The sequence below is a fragment of the Misgurnus anguillicaudatus genome, chromosome 19, assembly GCF_027580225.2.
Source record: "Misgurnus anguillicaudatus chromosome 19, ASM2758022v2, whole genome shotgun sequence".
NCBI classification, from domain to species: Eukaryota; Metazoa; Chordata; class Actinopteri; order Cypriniformes; family Cobitidae; genus Misgurnus; species Misgurnus anguillicaudatus.
This window is the reverse complement of record NC_073355.2, coordinates 22766753-22784492: the sequence shown is the minus strand read 5'-3', so window position 1 is coordinate 22784492 and position 17740 is coordinate 22766753. Positions and strand designations below refer to the sequence as shown.

General features: G+C 38.5%; 2 protein-coding genes across 10 annotated transcripts in view; one reads left to right on the top strand and one right to left on the bottom strand.

The window, feature by feature from the left end:
• LOC129434222 (trinucleotide repeat-containing gene 6A protein) overlaps positions 1 to 13266 on the top strand; it is a 65966-nt gene extending 52700 nt beyond the window's left edge. For 6 of the 9 annotated variants that reach the window (XM_073857185.1, XM_073857184.1, XM_073857183.1 and 3 more), the window contains 15 exons: positions 101 to 152; positions 234 to 361; positions 1089 to 1247; positions 1350 to 1478; positions 2996 to 3124; positions 3220 to 3294; positions 3388 to 3826; positions 5534 to 5671; positions 5782 to 5948; positions 6047 to 6182; positions 6281 to 6388; positions 6599 to 6808; positions 6911 to 6978; positions 7082 to 7221; positions 8762 to 13266. In XM_073857185.1, coding sequence (XP_073713286.1) covers positions 101 to 152; positions 234 to 361; positions 1089 to 1247; positions 1350 to 1478; positions 2996 to 3124; positions 3220 to 3294; positions 3388 to 3826; positions 5534 to 5671; positions 5782 to 5948; positions 6047 to 6182; positions 6281 to 6388; positions 6599 to 6808; positions 6911 to 6978; positions 7082 to 7221; positions 8762 to 9137 — 2454 coding nt within the window. In that variant the 3' untranslated portion in view covers positions 9138 to 13266. The remainder of the gene's footprint in view (positions 1 to 100; positions 153 to 233; positions 362 to 1088; positions 1248 to 1349; positions 1479 to 2995; positions 3125 to 3219; positions 3295 to 3387; positions 3827 to 5533; positions 5672 to 5781; positions 5949 to 6046; positions 6183 to 6280; positions 6389 to 6598; positions 6809 to 6910; positions 6979 to 7081; positions 7222 to 8761) is intronic. The other 3 variants (XM_073857187.1, XM_073857188.1, XM_073857186.1) reach the window with 3 other exon arrangements.
• A 1949-nt stretch (positions 13267 to 15215) lies between these two features.
• ndufab1b (NADH:ubiquinone oxidoreductase subunit AB1b) lies at positions 15216 to 16808 on the bottom strand. The gene is made up of 5 exons (XM_055193200.2): positions 16605 to 16808; positions 16011 to 16133; positions 15727 to 15814; positions 15493 to 15598; positions 15216 to 15406 (listed from the first exon to the last, which is right to left on the bottom strand). The coding sequence occupies exons 1-4, from the start codon at positions 16773 to 16775 to the stop codon at positions 15507 to 15509; spliced, it is 474 nt and encodes a 157-aa protein (XP_055049175.1). The 5' UTR covers positions 16776 to 16808; the 3' UTR covers positions 15216 to 15406; positions 15493 to 15506.
• Between the last annotated feature and the right edge of the window lie 932 nt (positions 16809 to 17740).

The following is a 17740-nucleotide window of genomic DNA, read 5'->3' as shown; positions in this document are numbered from 1 at the left end:
CTATTTTGAGAAACCTGTTTAAAATGTTAGATGATCATGACTCTTTAATGTAGCAAAATGTTATTAGTTTACATGATGACGGTTACGTGTCTTTTTACAGAGGGACTCCGCTGAGGATTCCATGAAGGGAAATAAGATGGATATGTCTGGAGGTATGTTAAGTTCACATGCCGTTTCAGCGTACAAATGTTTGTATGCAGTTCATTGCATTTAATTATTACCAATTTCTGGAGGAATGGTGGATAAGCGCATGGATGTTGACAAGCATGTACTTAATATGGGGGAGTATGGAAAAGCTCCTGCCTCACGTCACCAGATCCACAAAGACTCATCCATGGACCGCAATCCCTATATGGATAAGGTCAGTTATTCTTTAATCGTCTAAAAGCAGTAATGGCTCAGTGTGAAAACATGTCATTGCGTTTGCTTGCTGGGTACTTTAGCACCCTCTATGGGAAGAGAATGGGGCATGAAAAACCTGAAATCAGAATATCAAATTTGAGGCTTTTAGTGCATATACATTAGTTTAAAAGCTTTGTATATACTACTGTACTCTTCACAGTTAATATTTATATATTAAAACCAACAAGGTTGATGTTTCCTTTTGCATTAAGGAAGGATTGACCTAAAATGAGAGGGATTTTTCCCCCACTCATGACTCTTAAAAAATAGCAAGTGATATTTGACAGCTGTGATGTGACAAAACACTGTTAGAAGAAATTGACAAATCTATAGACATGTCCCACCCCAACTTCTATTTTTAATAGGGAGTATGCTTGCACGGCAAAGAATACCACCTGCCCTTTAATTTCTTTAACCTTTATAAACTTTCTCAGTGAATGTAGTCTCTTTTTTCTTAGTCATCTTTCCTGTTTATAACTTCCTTGACTAATTTCAATAGAAGAAAACTTTCCAGTTTCTTAAACATGCAAAGAGGATGCTAACATAGCCTTTCTCTCTCCTTTTTTCCTGGCTTTTGATGTTTCTTTCTCTGGTGGCCTGGTGTTCCTTCTGGTCTTTGACCGCCTTTCTGCTGTTGTGCTCTGCATCCTGCTCTTCTCTCTGCTTGGCCTGTGGTTGTGCTTCAGCTTTCACTGCCAGTATATGATAGCACTGTAGCAGAGGAGCCCCAAAACTCCCAGATCACTTCCATGCAGAATATCAGCTTTTCCCCTACAAATAGTGCTCAACCAAACCAGTGCAGCTTGCCAGGGCCTCACCTTCCAAACTCTGCCTCTGTTAGGCAGGTGAGTTAGTGCATGACGCTCCCCGTGTGCTGAAGCTGTGAATGGACTGGGACCGCAGTGTGCTTATTGTTTGTGTGTAATGTATTTGCCTTTTTCCCACAGAATGTAAACATGTACAGTGTCGGTAATGCAGCACAAGGCCGGAATGCCCAGCAGCCTTCAGCACAACCTCACAACTCTGCTCAGCCCAATCTACGTAACCAAGTGCCTCCTCCACTACATCCCTCTCAGGTAATAACACTTGGGATTGTATGGCCCATGCAGCTCACATTGAGATCAGGCAGACAAACAACTGCACCCATAAAGGGATAGTTCACCCAAAAATAAAAATTCTGTCATTTACTTGCTCTCATGTTGTTACAAACCTGTATACATTTATTTGTTTTGATCAACGCAAAGGAAGATATTTTGAGCAATGTTTGTGACTATTCGTTTTTGAGCACCATTGAGTTTCATAGTATTTTTCTTTTGTACTATGGAAGGCAATGATGCTCTTGTTCCCTGCTTGATTAAAAAAAATTCCTTTGTGTTCAGCTAAACAAAGAAATTTATACAGGTTTGTAACAACTTGAGGGTGAGTAAATGAAGACAGAAGTTTTATTTTTGGGTGAACTATCCCTTTAACAAATCGGTCCAGTGCAAATAAATATTGCCATTTAGAAAATGTTTGTAGTCTAATGCTGCGTTCAGAGGCGTCAATCGCGAGTGATGTGAATATTAAGTCAATATGAAGACGCGTTGGCGTGCGTCTGGAGGTGTCGCGGCGCGAATGAGGCGTTTAGTGCGGCGCAGGAGACGCGTTTCTGCCTCATTCACGTGAATGGCGCAAATTGAGCGTTGCCGCTGCAAACGCAAGAGTTGAAAAATTTAAATGTTAGCGGAAAAACGCGTCACGTTAACCAATCAGGAGCTTGCTCTAGTAGTGATGTGATTACAGAAAGCGAGTGGAGTCCCAGAAGCTCCTCCCATGACGTGAATTGAATTTCCGCGTAAATGTCTCGATGACTGGAATTTCATGCGCGAATGAAGCAAGTTAACTCAAAATGTTCAGGCGGCAAACTAGACGCGGTAGACGCAATTTTGATGCCTCAAACACGAATGGTGTGAACCCACGGTAATGCTTTAAATCGTAATTATTTGTTTAAAAAAGTCAAATGCTGCGTTCAGAGGCGTCAGGCGCTAATGATTTTAATGTTAAGTCAATTGAAGACGCATTGACGCGCGTCTGGAGGTCTTGCTGCACGAATGAGGCATGTAGTGCGCCGCGGTAGGCACGTTTCCACCTCATTCACGCGAATTGAGCGTTGCCGCGGCAAACGGGTGAGTTGACATTTTTTTTACTTTGGAAAAACACGTCACGTTAACCAATCAGGAGCTTGCTGTAGTAGTGACGTGATTACAGAAAGCGAGCAGAGTCGCAGAAGCCCCTCTCGTGATGCGAATTTCCGCGTGAATGTTTTGATGACTGGAGTTTCACGCGCGAATGAAGCAAGTAAACTCAAAATGTTCAAGCGGCAAACTAGATGCGGTAGATGAGCTTTTGACGCCTCAACACGGTTGTTGTGAACCCACGGTAATGTTTTAAATCGTAATTATTTGTTTAAAAAAAACCATTTTTGAGAAATGGCAATAAAATTCAATTTCCTACTTTTTTTAATATATCATAAGTTAACAACATTTTTTATTAAATGTGCTTACTGGAAAGTGTATACATTTTATAACAAAAGTGTGTATGTTTGTTTTGTCAGGTCCCGCCACCCCTGTTGAAATACTCTCCCAATAATGGAGGTCTGAATCCTCTTTTCGGCCCGCAGCAGGTGGCTATGCTGAACCAGCTTAACCAGCTGTCTCAGCTCTCTCACATTAATCAGTTACAGGTATTGATCTCACTGTCCAGCTTCAAAAACATTATGTGACACGTTGCCAAATCTGGGCTGCAGTTACAGCTCTCACTTTTTATTTCCCATCTCAGCGTCTCCTCTTACAGCAAAAAGCGCAATCCCAGAGGGCCATGCCTGTTAACAGCCGCCAACAACAGGAACAGCAGGTTTGTGTTTTCCTCCGCATCCTTAGCTGTCCTGTTTTCTTATAATCTTGCCTCGTTTAATGCGTCTTTCCCTTTATGATGGCGTGTGCGCAGGGTCGTGGTCTGGGCCCATCCCAACAGATGATCCAGCCTCCCCGTCATCTTGATCCCTCCCTGATGAAGCAGCAGAATTCCCCCCAGATGCCCTCACTGCACCAGCCCAGCCTCAAGTCTTATATGGATAACTTCATGCCCCCCAATGCCTCCGATCTCCAGAAAGAACAAAGTTCCATGAGCTCGTTCGGTAATTTCTCTTTAGGTGGGTGTTCTCCCCATCTTCATGTAGGGCAGAATGACTCAATGTTGCACCAAGCTGCCAAGCCCAACACGATGTTTGCCTCTGACATGTCAGGCTATCAGCCAGCTGGCATTAGTCAAAGTCATAGTCTCCTAGCCCCACCTCTGAGCAATGGCCACATGGTGCCAGGCTCTTCTGTGAACCCTCGGGTAGGAAAGAACTTCTGTCCTGACAGCAGCTCTCTGCCAGCAAGAGGTGAATACAGTCTATCTATTTTGTTGCCCCTAGCCAATTTCTCCATGCATTTTATGTTTAAGGGGAACAGGAAAAAATGCAATGTCACAGACCTTTTGAGTTCAGACCCTTATTTGATTGGAAATCAGCTGGCATATGTGCTTATATTTATAATTTCAGCTGCTTGACACCCTTTTTATTCCTTTTGTGTATGCTGCGTCTATACTTTTTAAAATACAATTGTATATTTAAATTCGAATCGATTTTTTTCTAGATGCTGCTGTTAATTCTGGGATAATACTGTTGTTACATTTATTTCTGAGAATACGTGCAGTGGGTTTAGTGGAAATTGTTATAACTTGAAGCATGTTTTCTTCTGCACTTACGTTTGCATGAACTCGTGTTATATCTGCATGATCTGAAAATGTTTAAAGAGAGTTCAATGTTTGGTTCAGTAGACATAATAATAATAGTATCTTTTGTACAACAAATTGAAATGATTCTAGTTCACAGAACTTTATTGCCTTTTTTTTTCACCCTAAAGTTAATTATTTTAAGGTTTAAAGTTATACTAAAACTCAAATTTCCCCCCTGGTTTTACAGACAAGGCTTAAGGTTAGTCCTAGATTAAAACATGTTTGAGGTGTCTCAACTGAAAATAACCTGCACTGACAGATGTTAAAATATGCCAGCGCCATTGATTTGTCTTAAGATACACAACAGTAATGTCTATTTATAAGGAATGTTTATAAAAGGTGCTTAAATGCCTTCTTTTAACTAAGGCCTAGTCCTGGCTTTAGCTAAGCTTTGTTTGTGAAACCAGGCCTTAAAGAAAAACACCACCATTTTTCAATATTTTACTATGTTCTTACATCAACTTGGATGAATTGATACATACCTCTGTTTTTCGGTGCGTGCACTTGATCTTTGTGCAGCGCGTTGTGAATGTGTTGGCGTTTGGCCTGGCCCCATTTATTCTTTGGGATCCGGGCGGGGATGAATTTGGAGGCCGCCAAACATGTCCATGTTTTCCCTGTTTGGGGACTGTTACATGAGTAGTTGCACGAGTAAGTATGGTGGCACAAAACCAAATGTGTTTTTTTTAAGCAGATAAAAATGAGAACTATGGCGGAAGAGCACTTAAAGGTATAGCGGAGGATTTTCTTGAATTTTAGAGAAGAACCGCCTTCTCCACTTTTAAAAAAAATGCAATTGCACAACACTCTTGATTGACAACTAGGAGGACCAATAGTCTTGATGATCCACCCGGAAATAGAAAATCCTCCGCAATACCTTTAAGTTTGTCAGGAGTAATGATGTTACTGCGCGCTGAGGTCGAAGTGTTGCGAACGCCATACAATATGGTATAAAAATCGCCACTTTTTTTTGTGCCACCATACTTAGTTGTGTGATTACTCATGTGGCAGTCTTTGAATGGGGAGGGCATGGAGGTGTTTGGTGGCTTCTGAATTCATCCCTGTTTGGGTCCTGGGGAGTGAATGGGGCTAAGCTAAATGCTAACACATTCACGACGCTCTGTACAAAGATTAAGTGCACGCATTGAGAAAAGGATAGCTATGTGTTAATTGATTTGGGTTGAGGTAAGAACATAGTAAAATATTAAAAAAGGTGGTGTTTTCCTTTAATGTCTCATACTTTTGAATCTCACTCAATATTTTCTTTTGTTGAATGTTGTTTTTAACCTTAACTTTGGTTTTGTTCCTCCAGGCTTGAACTCAAACATGAATGTAAGCAACCTTGATATTAGTAGTGTTGGTTTTAAGGAGCCACAGTCCCGTCTAAAGAAGTGGACTGCCATGGACATTTCCGTTAACTCGCCACTTGATCAAAACCCCAGCAAAACTGGTAGGTTTTCCTTTCCTACGTTCCCATTTAAACAATCACACTCATCTTCACAGTGTCAAAACAAGTGTTTTTTTTTTTTTGTACATCTAATGAATCTGATCTTACTATAGGTGCTATAACGTCTGGCCTGAGGCTTGAAGACTCGCCCTTTGGTCCATATGACTTCATCAATGCCAGTAATGCTCCCATCAGTCCTCCTGGCTCTGTGGGAGATGGCTGGCCCAGCCGTGCCAAATCACCTCATGGTTCCACCAATGTCAACTGGCCACCAGAGTTTGGATACAATCACTATGAATGCTTTGTTGATCATCCACTATTTTTACTGAGCTCTCTAGTAATCAAAGCTAACCAGGTCATGTTTGTTTGGCAGAGTTTCGTCCTGGTGAGCCCTGGAAAGGATATCCAAACATTGATCCTGAAACTGACCCATTCGTCACTCCTGGCAGTGTGATTAATAATCTCTCCATTAATACAGTCCGGGATGTTGATCACCTCAGGGACAGGAACAATGGTAAGCATTTATGATTTCAGTACAAATTGCAGATTTTAATTTTCAAATGTATGCATTAGTGTTTTGGACAATGGAATATAATGTTTTTTTTATTTCAGGGCCATCCTCATCACTTAACACCACGCTGCCTTCAAATAGTGCCTGGACATCCATTCGTGCCTCCAACCACAATAGTTCCCTTAGCAGTACAGCACAAAGCACTTCAGGTCAGTAGGGAATTATTAGAAATGTTCACAGTGATGTTTAAATTTTTTGTGAAGCAGCAGAATGTAGAGAGATTTTATTTGACATGGCATTTTAAAACAACACTTTTAGCAGGAAGCCTAAGAAACCATGTGATATTTTGATCTTTGTGAACTATTTCCTCCAACTACTTGAGCATAGCTTCAATCTGTGTCTCTTTTTTTTTGCTATAGCCAGAAACAGTGACTCCAAATGGTCTCCTGGTACAGTTACCAACACCTCTTTGGCTCATGAGCTGTGGAAGGTTCCTCTCCCCTCAAAAGGTATCTCTGCTCCGTCCCGCCCCCCGCCTGGCCTCACAGGCCAGAAACAGCCCTCGTCTTGGGACAACGGCTCTCTGAGAATGGCAGGCTGGGGCAGCTCTGAATCCAGATTCACCTCTGGTTAGTCACACTGTCTTACATTCCCTTTCACCTGCTTTTTTAAATGAATAGTCAATACATTTGAGATTAAAGGTGAAGACTTTTAATGATCATTCTTTACAGGTTCCAGCTGGGGTGACAGCAGCTCAGGGAGAACTAATTGGCTTGTACTCAAAAACCTCACACCTCAGGTAAAAGTTTCAGTGTTTGGACTCAATCGAGTCAAGTTGAGATCGCTTTAAGATCATGTCAACCCAACTTTTCTGTTACTTAAGTCCTGACTTTGTTTTACAGATTGATGGCTCCACCTTGCGAACTCTGTGCATGCAGCACGGTCCACTGATCACATTCCATCTGAACCTTCCCCATGGCAATGCTGTCGTCTGTTACAGCTCTAAGGAGGAGGCGGCCAAAGCCCAAAAGTCACTGCACATGTAAGTCCACGTCGTCTTTTTGAAATACCTTAGGTAAATACACTAGTCACATTTGAAGTGGATCAAAAAAGTTAGTTAAAGTTGTCCAAAGACGAGAATGGGTATTGTTACCTTTTATGAAAGGTTTTGATCCAATGTACATTACAAATTACAAAATTTTTATAGAAGTAGCAGAAGTGGCACTTTGTCTTCTCATGCATTACACGACGTGCTAAAGAGCTTTACATCCATTAAAGGGATAGTTTGGGCAAAAATGATATTAAACCCATGATTTACTCGCCACAAATGCGGAGGGCGGGGGCACCGAGCAGCTGCAAAGAAACCTCCGTAAACTGCGTACGCTCTCATCTCATCTTGAACAGCGACTTTTGTTGCAGTTTGAGTTAAATCACTTCTCAACTTGTCTCATCTTTGTTTTCACCGTCACAAACGGAAATATCTATGACGCAGGGTTTTTTTACCTGACGGGAGGGGTTCTGGTGGACCAATCACAGCGCGTGCGGTCCGCGTAGATCTGACGCGCTGTTAAAATGTTTGCGAAATGCACGTCAAGCTACGCAGAGATACGCACAGGCTACGGACGCACGACTATAAATCGCCCTTAAGATGGCGGCGTTACCGGAAGCAAGTTATTTTCGTTCATTAAGTTTTTAATGTTGATATTTTTTCAACAAAACGGCACGGAATACCCTAAGAAGGCCTTTGTTTATCATAGTGAAGCCATTTGGATTTATTTTGTGAAGGATGGATGCACATTTTTTGGACTTGAGGGACGTGGACCCTGTAACTTTACATTTGATTAAAGGTGCAGTGTGTACATTTTAGCGTCATCTAGTCATGAGGTTGCGAATTGCAACCAACGGCTTAATCCACTGCTCAGCCCTCGCTTTTGAAACGCATAGAAAAGCTACGGTAGCCGCCACCGGACAAACATGTCATCGTCGGAGACAACTTAGTAAAACATTTTATCTGTTAAGGGCTTCTGTAGAAAAATGGCGGCACAAAATGGCGACTTCCATGTAAGGGGACCCTCGTTGTATGTAGATAAAAAGGTCTCGTTCTAAGTTAATAAACACACAGCAGGTCTTTATACACCCCTGATAATATAGTTTTGTATATTATTTTCCATTTCTGTCAAGAGATCCTTCTAAAAATAACACACTGCACCTTTAACTGAAAGATCTAAAACATTTTCTAAATAACTGAAAATGTGTTAGTCTGAAAAATGATGGACATATGCATCTCGGACAGCTTCGGGGTGAGTAAATCATGGGTTTAATATCATTTTTGGCCGAACTATCCCTTTAAACATGGAAAAACTTTGTTAAACAATGTACTAATAACTAATAGAGTGATCGGCACCAGGAGCGCAAGTCTGATTGGATCCAAGTAAAACCAGATTATTAAAAATGCACACTGTTTATTTTTCTTTATTGTAAATATAAAAAATTCTGGGATGTTTAGCATCTTAATATGTCAACCTTGAATAAAGCAGTTTCCAGAACTTGACGAAGGCTCTGCTTTTCCTCTTCTTTTCCAGGTGTGTTTTAGGGAACACTACTATTCTTGCAGAGTTTGCTAGTGAAGAGGAAATTAATCGTTTCTTTGCACAAGGTCAGTCGATGACTGCCTCTCCCAGCTGGCAAACACTGGGCTCTTCTCAGAACCGGATCGGATCCATCGAGGGTTCCCACCCCTACCCAAACCGCACTGATCCAAATCACTGGAACGGCAGCGGGCTGTCAGGAGCTAGCAGTGGAGACCTGCATGGTTCGTCTCTCTGGGGTGTTCCCAATTACTCCACGAGCCTGTGGGGCAACCCCAGCGGCGGTGAGGGGGGGAGAATCAACAGTCCCTCCCCCATCGGCTCTTTCCTACCTGTTGACCATCTAAGTGGAGGTGGGGAGTCCATGTAGTGCATCTTTCACCTTCTGACTTTAAACAAAAAAAGACAAAAAAAATCAACAACATACAAACCCGTGACCTCAATGTGGAGTAGTTAATCATAATCATATGACCATATATATATTATATATGAAAAAAATCAAATGGCACTAGTTAGACTTTTCTTCACTTACAAAAAAACAAAACAAAAAAAAAACAAAAACAATGCGGGGTCACCCTGTGGAAACAAGTTACGTTTTTTCTGCACATATGTCCACTTTGTTTTAGCCCAAAACATATCAGTTTGAATACTTGAATCATGCAGGCCAATTCTATATAATGTGAAAGGATGTATTTACACTTCCAGGTAGTGCTCTTCATACAGAAAAAAGCTTCAGTTGAGCTCATCTGTTTATTCATCATTATGTTTATTTGAATTCCAATTCTTTTTGGTTTATTATTTGCGTTTTGTTTGCTGACAATGTTGGAGTTTGAGCTTTTTTTAACTTTGCACTGAATGTGGTTTTTCTCAGTATAATCTGCAATATGGAGGGAGCCGACAGTTCCAGTGTAGTTGTTTACTCAAGGATGTTCTTAAAAGTGTGCGCTCTACTATGCCTTGATGTACGCCTACCTTCTTGTGGTATTGTGGAGTTCAAGATCAAGATATAGATGCTGACTTAGGATTATTTGATGATATTACAGAAATAAGTATTGCACCGATTTTGTTTTAAACTAAAGAATTTAGCTCTGCAGTGTAAAAAACTGTAGCCACAGCTGTGACTTGCAAACCCAACCTGCAAGCCAGGGGGAACAGCACTTTCAAAATAGGCTTTCAATTTTGATTTGGAGGCGTCACAATGTGCCCTCTTGTTTACAAAACTTTTTGAGGGGGAAAGTATGGTCATTCTTCCTTTATTTTAATGATAAAATTACAAAAATGCATAAAGAGTATAAAAAAAAGATGAAAAAAATTATAAAATGAAGAAAAAAACACAAAAAAACAACAAAAAATAAATAAATAAACGGAAAAAAAAAATCTTGAGGATGAAGACGAAGCTTTCTATCTCTGGGAATACTGATCAGTGTTTGGCCATGTCATTGGTTATTTTATCTATTCCTCTTGTCTGCTAAATAACCAGCATGGTTCTCAGGAAATATAGCCAGTTTTCCCCCATAGAAACTCCTTGTAGGAAAATATCCAACTTTTAGCACTGAAACTACTTATAGCTCTGTAAGTTTTTCTCTGCCAAATAACTGCTTTAAGCTGGAGACATTCTACACATACTGCTTTCAAATATGCTGTCTTTTTATTAATGAGTGGATATGGTTTGCTGAATCACTATCTAGTCCCCTCTTCCCACCGAGTGGCTCAATGTTTTCGCTTTGTGACCGTCGAAGTAACTGTCAAATGTCATGAGAAAAAGCAGAAATCTGTAACTATGCATACTGTAGCCAATGACTCGACCTACAGAATCGCTTTTTCTTCGTCTGAAGGTAATGTTTTATATGTTTCAATAATTTGCGTGTATACACTTTTTTCCTCATCGCCAGAGCTGGTGTTAAAGAAAATCTTTGGTTATTTTAACAGTGCAAAAGTCGTCCACATTTCATTGCCTTGATTCAAATTGTGTCCGAAGATGCAACACAAGTCAAGTGGCTTTTAACTGTTTACAAATAGAAAATGATTGTAACGTGTACAGTACGTGGTTGTTGTGTTAATCTGAAGTAAGTTCCTTACAATAAGTAATAAATCAATGTTTTGGCTGCTCATTATCATTTTATTTTGGTTTTATTATTTTTGTTTCGTTTTTTTTCTTCTTTCTTTTATCCCCTTCCTCAAAGCTGGTTTGTCATTAAAAATGGCTTGCCTCTGTACTTGTGGCCAAGGAAGGCTGGATCAGAGGTGAATGTAATCTATTGCTGGTAGTTTAAATACATGCATTTAAATAATGTGCATATATTTACTTTTTATTGTACTATATTTTAGGTGCACAATTTATGAGACGCTTCAAAGAGCGAGAGAGGGAGAGAAAGATGTCAGCATTAGGCTAAGCCATGGACCTTAATATTTGTTTAAGCTGTTTTTCTCCACTTTATTTTATTGAGAGATCGAACTTGATTGGTGTGTTAAGTTATCCATATTTAATGACTCGAAAGCATAGTACAAAACCCTGAGTATTACTCTTGACTTTATGGTTGCGTGCCAGTATTGAACCATTTTAAGTAACCGCTTTACCAAATATTCTTCAATCAAAGGATTTGTTTACTTAATTCCAGACTTGGCTTATCTGATTTTGTTTGACAAATTTTAAGTGGAACATAAAAACTGGTCGTTGTGGAGGGAAGAATACATTACGAAAGCCGAATTTTTTGCAATTGCACTTGGTGTATATAATAAACTTAAAAGGTTGTACTGTATTTTTGTTCCGAGGGCAAAGTGTAGCTTTGGAGAACTGGATGTGTTGGTTGGAGAACTTTGCCTTTTTTAAAATCTTTTATTCTTTGTGTACATTGGCTATACTCTTTAATTGTGAGACAGCGTTTTGTGTATGTTTGTGCCTGCATGCTAGAGATGGTCCCCACTCCATTCCTGCGCATCAGGAGCCCTAGTATTCTCCTCTTGTATAGGCTACTAATGCGGTCTGTCTTGGGGGCGTATCACTGATTCGATTGCCGTGACCTTATTTACTCCCTTAATGTGGATTGCTCGAAAATCGTCGTGCTTTAGAGTTACATGTTTGTATGTGTTATTGGCGCCCGAGCTTTAACAGTGCTAGGATATTCCCTGCTGTCTTTGCAACTGTGCTAGTTTCCTTGTGACTTTTTTTTTTTTTGAAGTGAGCGTAGGGAAAAGCCATTGGCACCCAGTTTATTTCCACTTTTAATTATCAGTTTGTTTTTTCCCCTTTCTTTTATCGTTCTTTTCCTCTTAATTTCATTTTATGTACGTGCAGCTCTTTGGTGTTAGACAGAACTGTCATGCTGAGACATTTTGATAATTCACTGTCATGCCAAATTACAGAGTCGGGGAGGAAAGGGATTTGTTCTTTTGTAAAAGCTGGACAATGTATATGCTTCAAATATGTCAATTGCAAAATGGATGTTTTGAGGATATTCATGAGCAATGTACAATCCCCGTTTTTATAGTCGGGTACAAGTTCGTTGAAGCGACTTGGCCCGACGTTCTACTTTTGTACTGAAAATGTCATTGTTTTCTGATTTATTCTGTGAGCAAATATTATACCCATGTCTTTTAAATGGTTCCTACTGTTGAACAATGTGCTAAGGCAATTGACTTAACAAACTGTGAGTATTGCTGTCATGTCATTATAAACCCTAAAAGCTTTAGTAAAACCAGCACAAGAAACGGATGAACGCGAGTTTAAGTCTAAACTTCCACCATGGAGAAATTCTAAGAAAGTCTATGCAGTGTAAGGTGAGGCTTCCATGTCTGTCTTTGCTTAATAAAATCCTGACCGCGGTGTAGCGGTGGGATTTAAAAATACGATTCCTGTGATGTGCCATGATCGAAATGGATTTTATTTTATTTTTGTCACAAAATTCGGCCAGTTGTAGCAAATGGAGGGTTGCATTGACATTTCCCCTTTCACAGCACTCCTCGCAGAATGAATAGGCTGTGAAATGGCAAATTCTTAACTCCAACATTTCTAGAGGTCTGTCAAGAAATAGTTTGCTCACGTGTAACCTATATGCACACTGCTTTGGTAGACTGTTTGAAAATGAATAGACATAATAAGACATCAATAAGATTACTCGAATGAGCGGGAAGTTCTTTTCAGTGTCTTCCTGGGGTCATCTTAGAATTTTAACTTGGGGAACTGCACTTTTTGAAGGACAATCCTTTATTTGTATTCGTAACAATTGACACAAGGTTTAGTCTAATAATACATGGTAGATACTCAAATGTGTAGTGATGAATGTTATCTGTAATGCTGTTTTTTTTTCTCTTTGTTGCTTGGTTTTCATTTTTAGTACCTTAAGTGCATATGTAACGAGGTAGTTGAGGTAGTCAAGTAGTTTTTAGGTCTTTTGTTGGCTGTACTTGTAGACTGATAACTGTTTGTAAAGTCCTGATCTTGATATCGGAATACAAAGCTGTATAACTTGGGTACAACCCGCAATAAAGCCTAACAGTGACTTGGTGTGGATTATTTATTTATTTTTGTTTAGTTTAATAATACTTGAGCTGTGTATGCATCAGTTTGTTTTAAAACTCTTTTTTTTGCATGCATACTAAAATCTACCTTTATGTATTATTCCTGTCCCAATGTAGAATGCGAATAAGCATTAAACATTCAAATATTTAGTTTCTTAAAATGCCAAAAGAAAGTGCTGCTTGTCTCTGACAGGCCTATAGAAAATCTGAATGCTTAACCTCCTAAGACCTGGATTTTTTGTTCTTTGCACCATAATACTTAATTTAGTGTAACTGGATCCTGTTGTACACAAACGTGGACAATTACCATGCTTCATGTTCAAAGAAAAATATTTGTTATATTTATTGGTTCTTCCTAACCCCAAATAGCTGGACGAAATCTGAAAAAAAAGACAAACCAAAGATCGTGTCTTAGGAGGTTAAGCATGAGCTAGATACAAAGATTTAAACATACATGACCCTGCACCACCATAAAAATCATAAGGGTCAATTTTGTTCAATTTAGATTTCAGATGATGTATAAATCTGAATAAATGAGCTATCTATTGATGTATAGTGTGTTAGGATAGGACAATATATGAAAATCTAGAATTTGAGGGTGCAAAAAATCTAAATATTGAGAAAATTGCCTTTAAAGTTGTCCAAATGAAGTCATTATCAACTGCAATCAAACGCAACAATATACGATAGGAAATTACAAAATATCTTCATGTAATATGATCTTTACATAATATCCTAATGATTTTTTTAGCATAAAAATCTATAATTTTGATCCATACAATGTATTTTTGTCTTTTGCTAGAAACATACAGTACTGTGCGAAAGTCTTAGGCAACCACCACCAGACTTGTTGTTTAAGAAGTTTTAATGTCCATCCATATTTGTTTTTCAATCTATTGTATTAAGGTACAAACAGAAAATACAGGAATTATGTATAAAAAAATACTTTTTCAGGACTAAATGTCATCTTTAGGCATCATCGAGTTTAGTCTGACCTCTCTTGGCACTAAACACATCTTGAGCATTAAGCAGAATGAAGTAAAAAGACAAAATTCTTTAAAATTAGAAATTAGGATTTAATTTGATTTAGGTTTAAGATATCCTGCAATTTCCTGCTATTGCTCAAGTGGAAGGGGAGTTTGCCCTAAAAACTTGACTTTTTTATTTTGATACAGTTTTTAATACTATATACACATTTCCTGTATTTTTTTGGATGTATTCTATTAAAGAGACTGAGAAACAATTATATATGATCACTATAACATTGCAAAAACAATTATATATGATCACTATAACATTGCAAAAACAATCTAAATCTGGCATGATGGGCTAAGACTTTTGCACCGTACCTGTGCTACTTTTGAAACTTTTTTGGTTTTGTGGTCCAGGGTCAAATATATGCAACTTGTATGTTTGTATCCACCTTTACACTGTATGGACTGGTGATGGATTAAAGGTTTTACACCTAAAGAAATCAAAAGTACTCGTCACATTGATTAGAATGAATTATCAAGTTTTTTGGCCTGAAAAAGCAATTTTACAATAGTATGTTTGTTGACTATTGATTTAAACATACACTATCATTAAACACCCTGTTGTAAAAAAAAGGGGGGATGAGCTCAACAGTATTTCAAAAATGGATATTGCTATAATGTCAAAGTAAAAAACATTTTTGATTCTGCTTGTAGGTATTTTATGAACAGGTAGTCCCACCCCAAACATCACCATTGTCTGAACAATTGTTCTTGTCGGGCAATCATAAAGCAACAGTGTTATAGGTAAAGCATTTAAACAAAACAATACACCACAGCTTTAAAATTCTCCTCTGAAATTAACAAGTGGCATTGACCTTGACATTAGGTAGCAGTAATACTCCCCAACCACTAGAGGGACTAGTGAAGTTTCATTTGTGAAATGAAAAATAAATGAATTACTATTCGTTTTGGATTTATTTGTAGCTGAAGCTCACAACAGTTTATAGTGACATTTTCATTAAATACAACAGTACACATGACAAGCAGTTGATTGAATAATAGAGAAAATATGGTATGAAACTGAACACTGCCCCAATACAGCTGATCCATGCCCATATTGTTTGTCAATGCGGTCAATCTTCTGTACCTAACGAAATGAAAGAAAAAAACATGAGACGACGTTATAAATGTATTCATGTAAGGTATAGTGTGTTAATAACTGTGTATACTCACCTCACAATGTGCTTTTATTCATACACATCTTTTTTATCTCCAATGTACTGTACGATCTCCGCAGGAGTCATAAGCTTCTCAGCCTCTGCATCTGGAATCTCAAATCCTGTGGATGATCAATGTTTTAAGTGGTGAAAATGTTGTGAACAGAAGCAAATAAATTAATAACTTGATAAAAATTTGTATTTCATGCTTTTTAACAATATCAGAAATACAGGACAAACTCATACTCACCAAACTCATCTTCCATAGCCATTATAATCTCCACCTGGTCCAAGCTGTCCAGTCCCAAATCTTTCATGAAATGAGATGTCGTTTGAAGCTTAGAAGGGAAAAAATAAATCAGACTGATGCTGAATGAACAGCATGACATTTTGTATTGACAAACACTTGTATTAAATGTAAACAAATGTTTTAGTATTGTAAAAATACATCTCTGTACACTAATGTGGCATATATAATGTAGATAATTACAAATTTACCCATGCAGTGTTGCACAAAACGTAACAATCCCTCACCTTCTCAGGACTTATCTTGTCATACAGTTTAAGGACATACATAACACGGTCTTGGATGCTCTCTAGTGTAAGGGGTGGAAGATCCCCATATTGCCGACACAGCTGAAGAGATGGACCAGAAACCTAGACACATGCAACACAAAGATCATAGTCTTAATCATTTATTCATTTTAAATATTAAAGGACAATCAGAAAAGCGCAGCATATGATTATGAGGACACATAAAGCCATGTGTTATATTAGGTTACATCTTAACCTTGGCAAAAAGACGACACAATACCCCACATGAAAATATACTATACCGTTTACTAAAATAAATACCATATTATATTTTATGTTGGTATCAAAAACACCCTGGTTCCGCCGAATGGGTACTAGCATAACTGTACATAATACCACTTTTTAAAAGTCTTGCAGGTGATAACCTTAAAACAACCCCAACTTAATGCTCAAAGATGTATATTTTCAATGACACGCCAAACGTTTAAAGAGCGGTCGCCCACTATAATGCACGAATAGGAAAGACAGAGGTAGGTCAATGATAATCCAGCACAACCAGGCCAGACAAACATTGTCCATCTTCAGAAAGCTCACCCGCACTAGTTCCGTGCATCTCGTCCGCTGATGGCATGAGATGACACACAGCGATCGCTGGTTTGACACGAGGGACGCGCAGGCGGTTCTCGTGAGCACATTACCCTGACTTAACCTTGCAGAAGCGCGAGCAACGGAGCGCACACAGTGTACAAGCGCACGAGACGCCATGTTTGTGAATATCAGTCCCACAATTCACCGCGACAACTGCTCGTAAGTATGACATAAGACGTGTCGGACTGCATGCAGTGCTGCGCAGACCGATCAGCGTATGAGATCACAGTACCGCGGGAGCTATTGTTTATTCTAATTTTAATATTCTAAACAGTGAACATAGAAGGGCAATACAGTATCAATCACTGATATCAAATATGACAAATACAATAGACAGATACAGGAATTTAAAAAAAGAAAAATAAATTCACATATTACAAATTTAGTCAAATGATAGATTTAAGGCTTTACAGTAATCTAATGATTTTAGTAATTTAGTTCTATTTTAAAATGAGTTAAAGTGGGTTACGAGAGAGCTTAGGCGTGCATATTTTCTTTTAGCATTTTATTTGAACGTATTTTAACTTTACACTGTTAAAATAGGTAATTTATTAATTAACCAAGATAAATACGTACCGTTATTTTAATAATGTTCTATATGTGATTTATATGAGTTTAACAAATTAGACTTTTAATTTAGTTAAACCATACCAGCGCTTCATACTCATGTCCAGTAAGTGGCGGTAAATGCACATTTACATCGGTTTGCCAACCGCCAAAAAACTTTAAAGAAGAAAAAGAAGACTTTTAATTTGAAATAACAACACATTACACAAGTTACTTACTGGACCTCGATGTTCAAGTTAATATATTAAATTAACCCTAATATCTAGTAACGTTTAAATTAATTTTGCACAACCAAAGAAGGACATACATTTGCACGATCATGTGTTTACTCTAATGAAGATTTGCTTCACGCTTCTTGCATGTAAATACCGCACCTCTTCTTCCAGCATGCATCCTGCTGTAAATCCGACAACAAAACAGTTCAAGCTGGATCAATAAGAGTACAAGTAGAAGATAACGCATTTCATTTTGACTTTAGGTATGAAAACGTCTGTACTGTGAGAAATTTTAAAGTT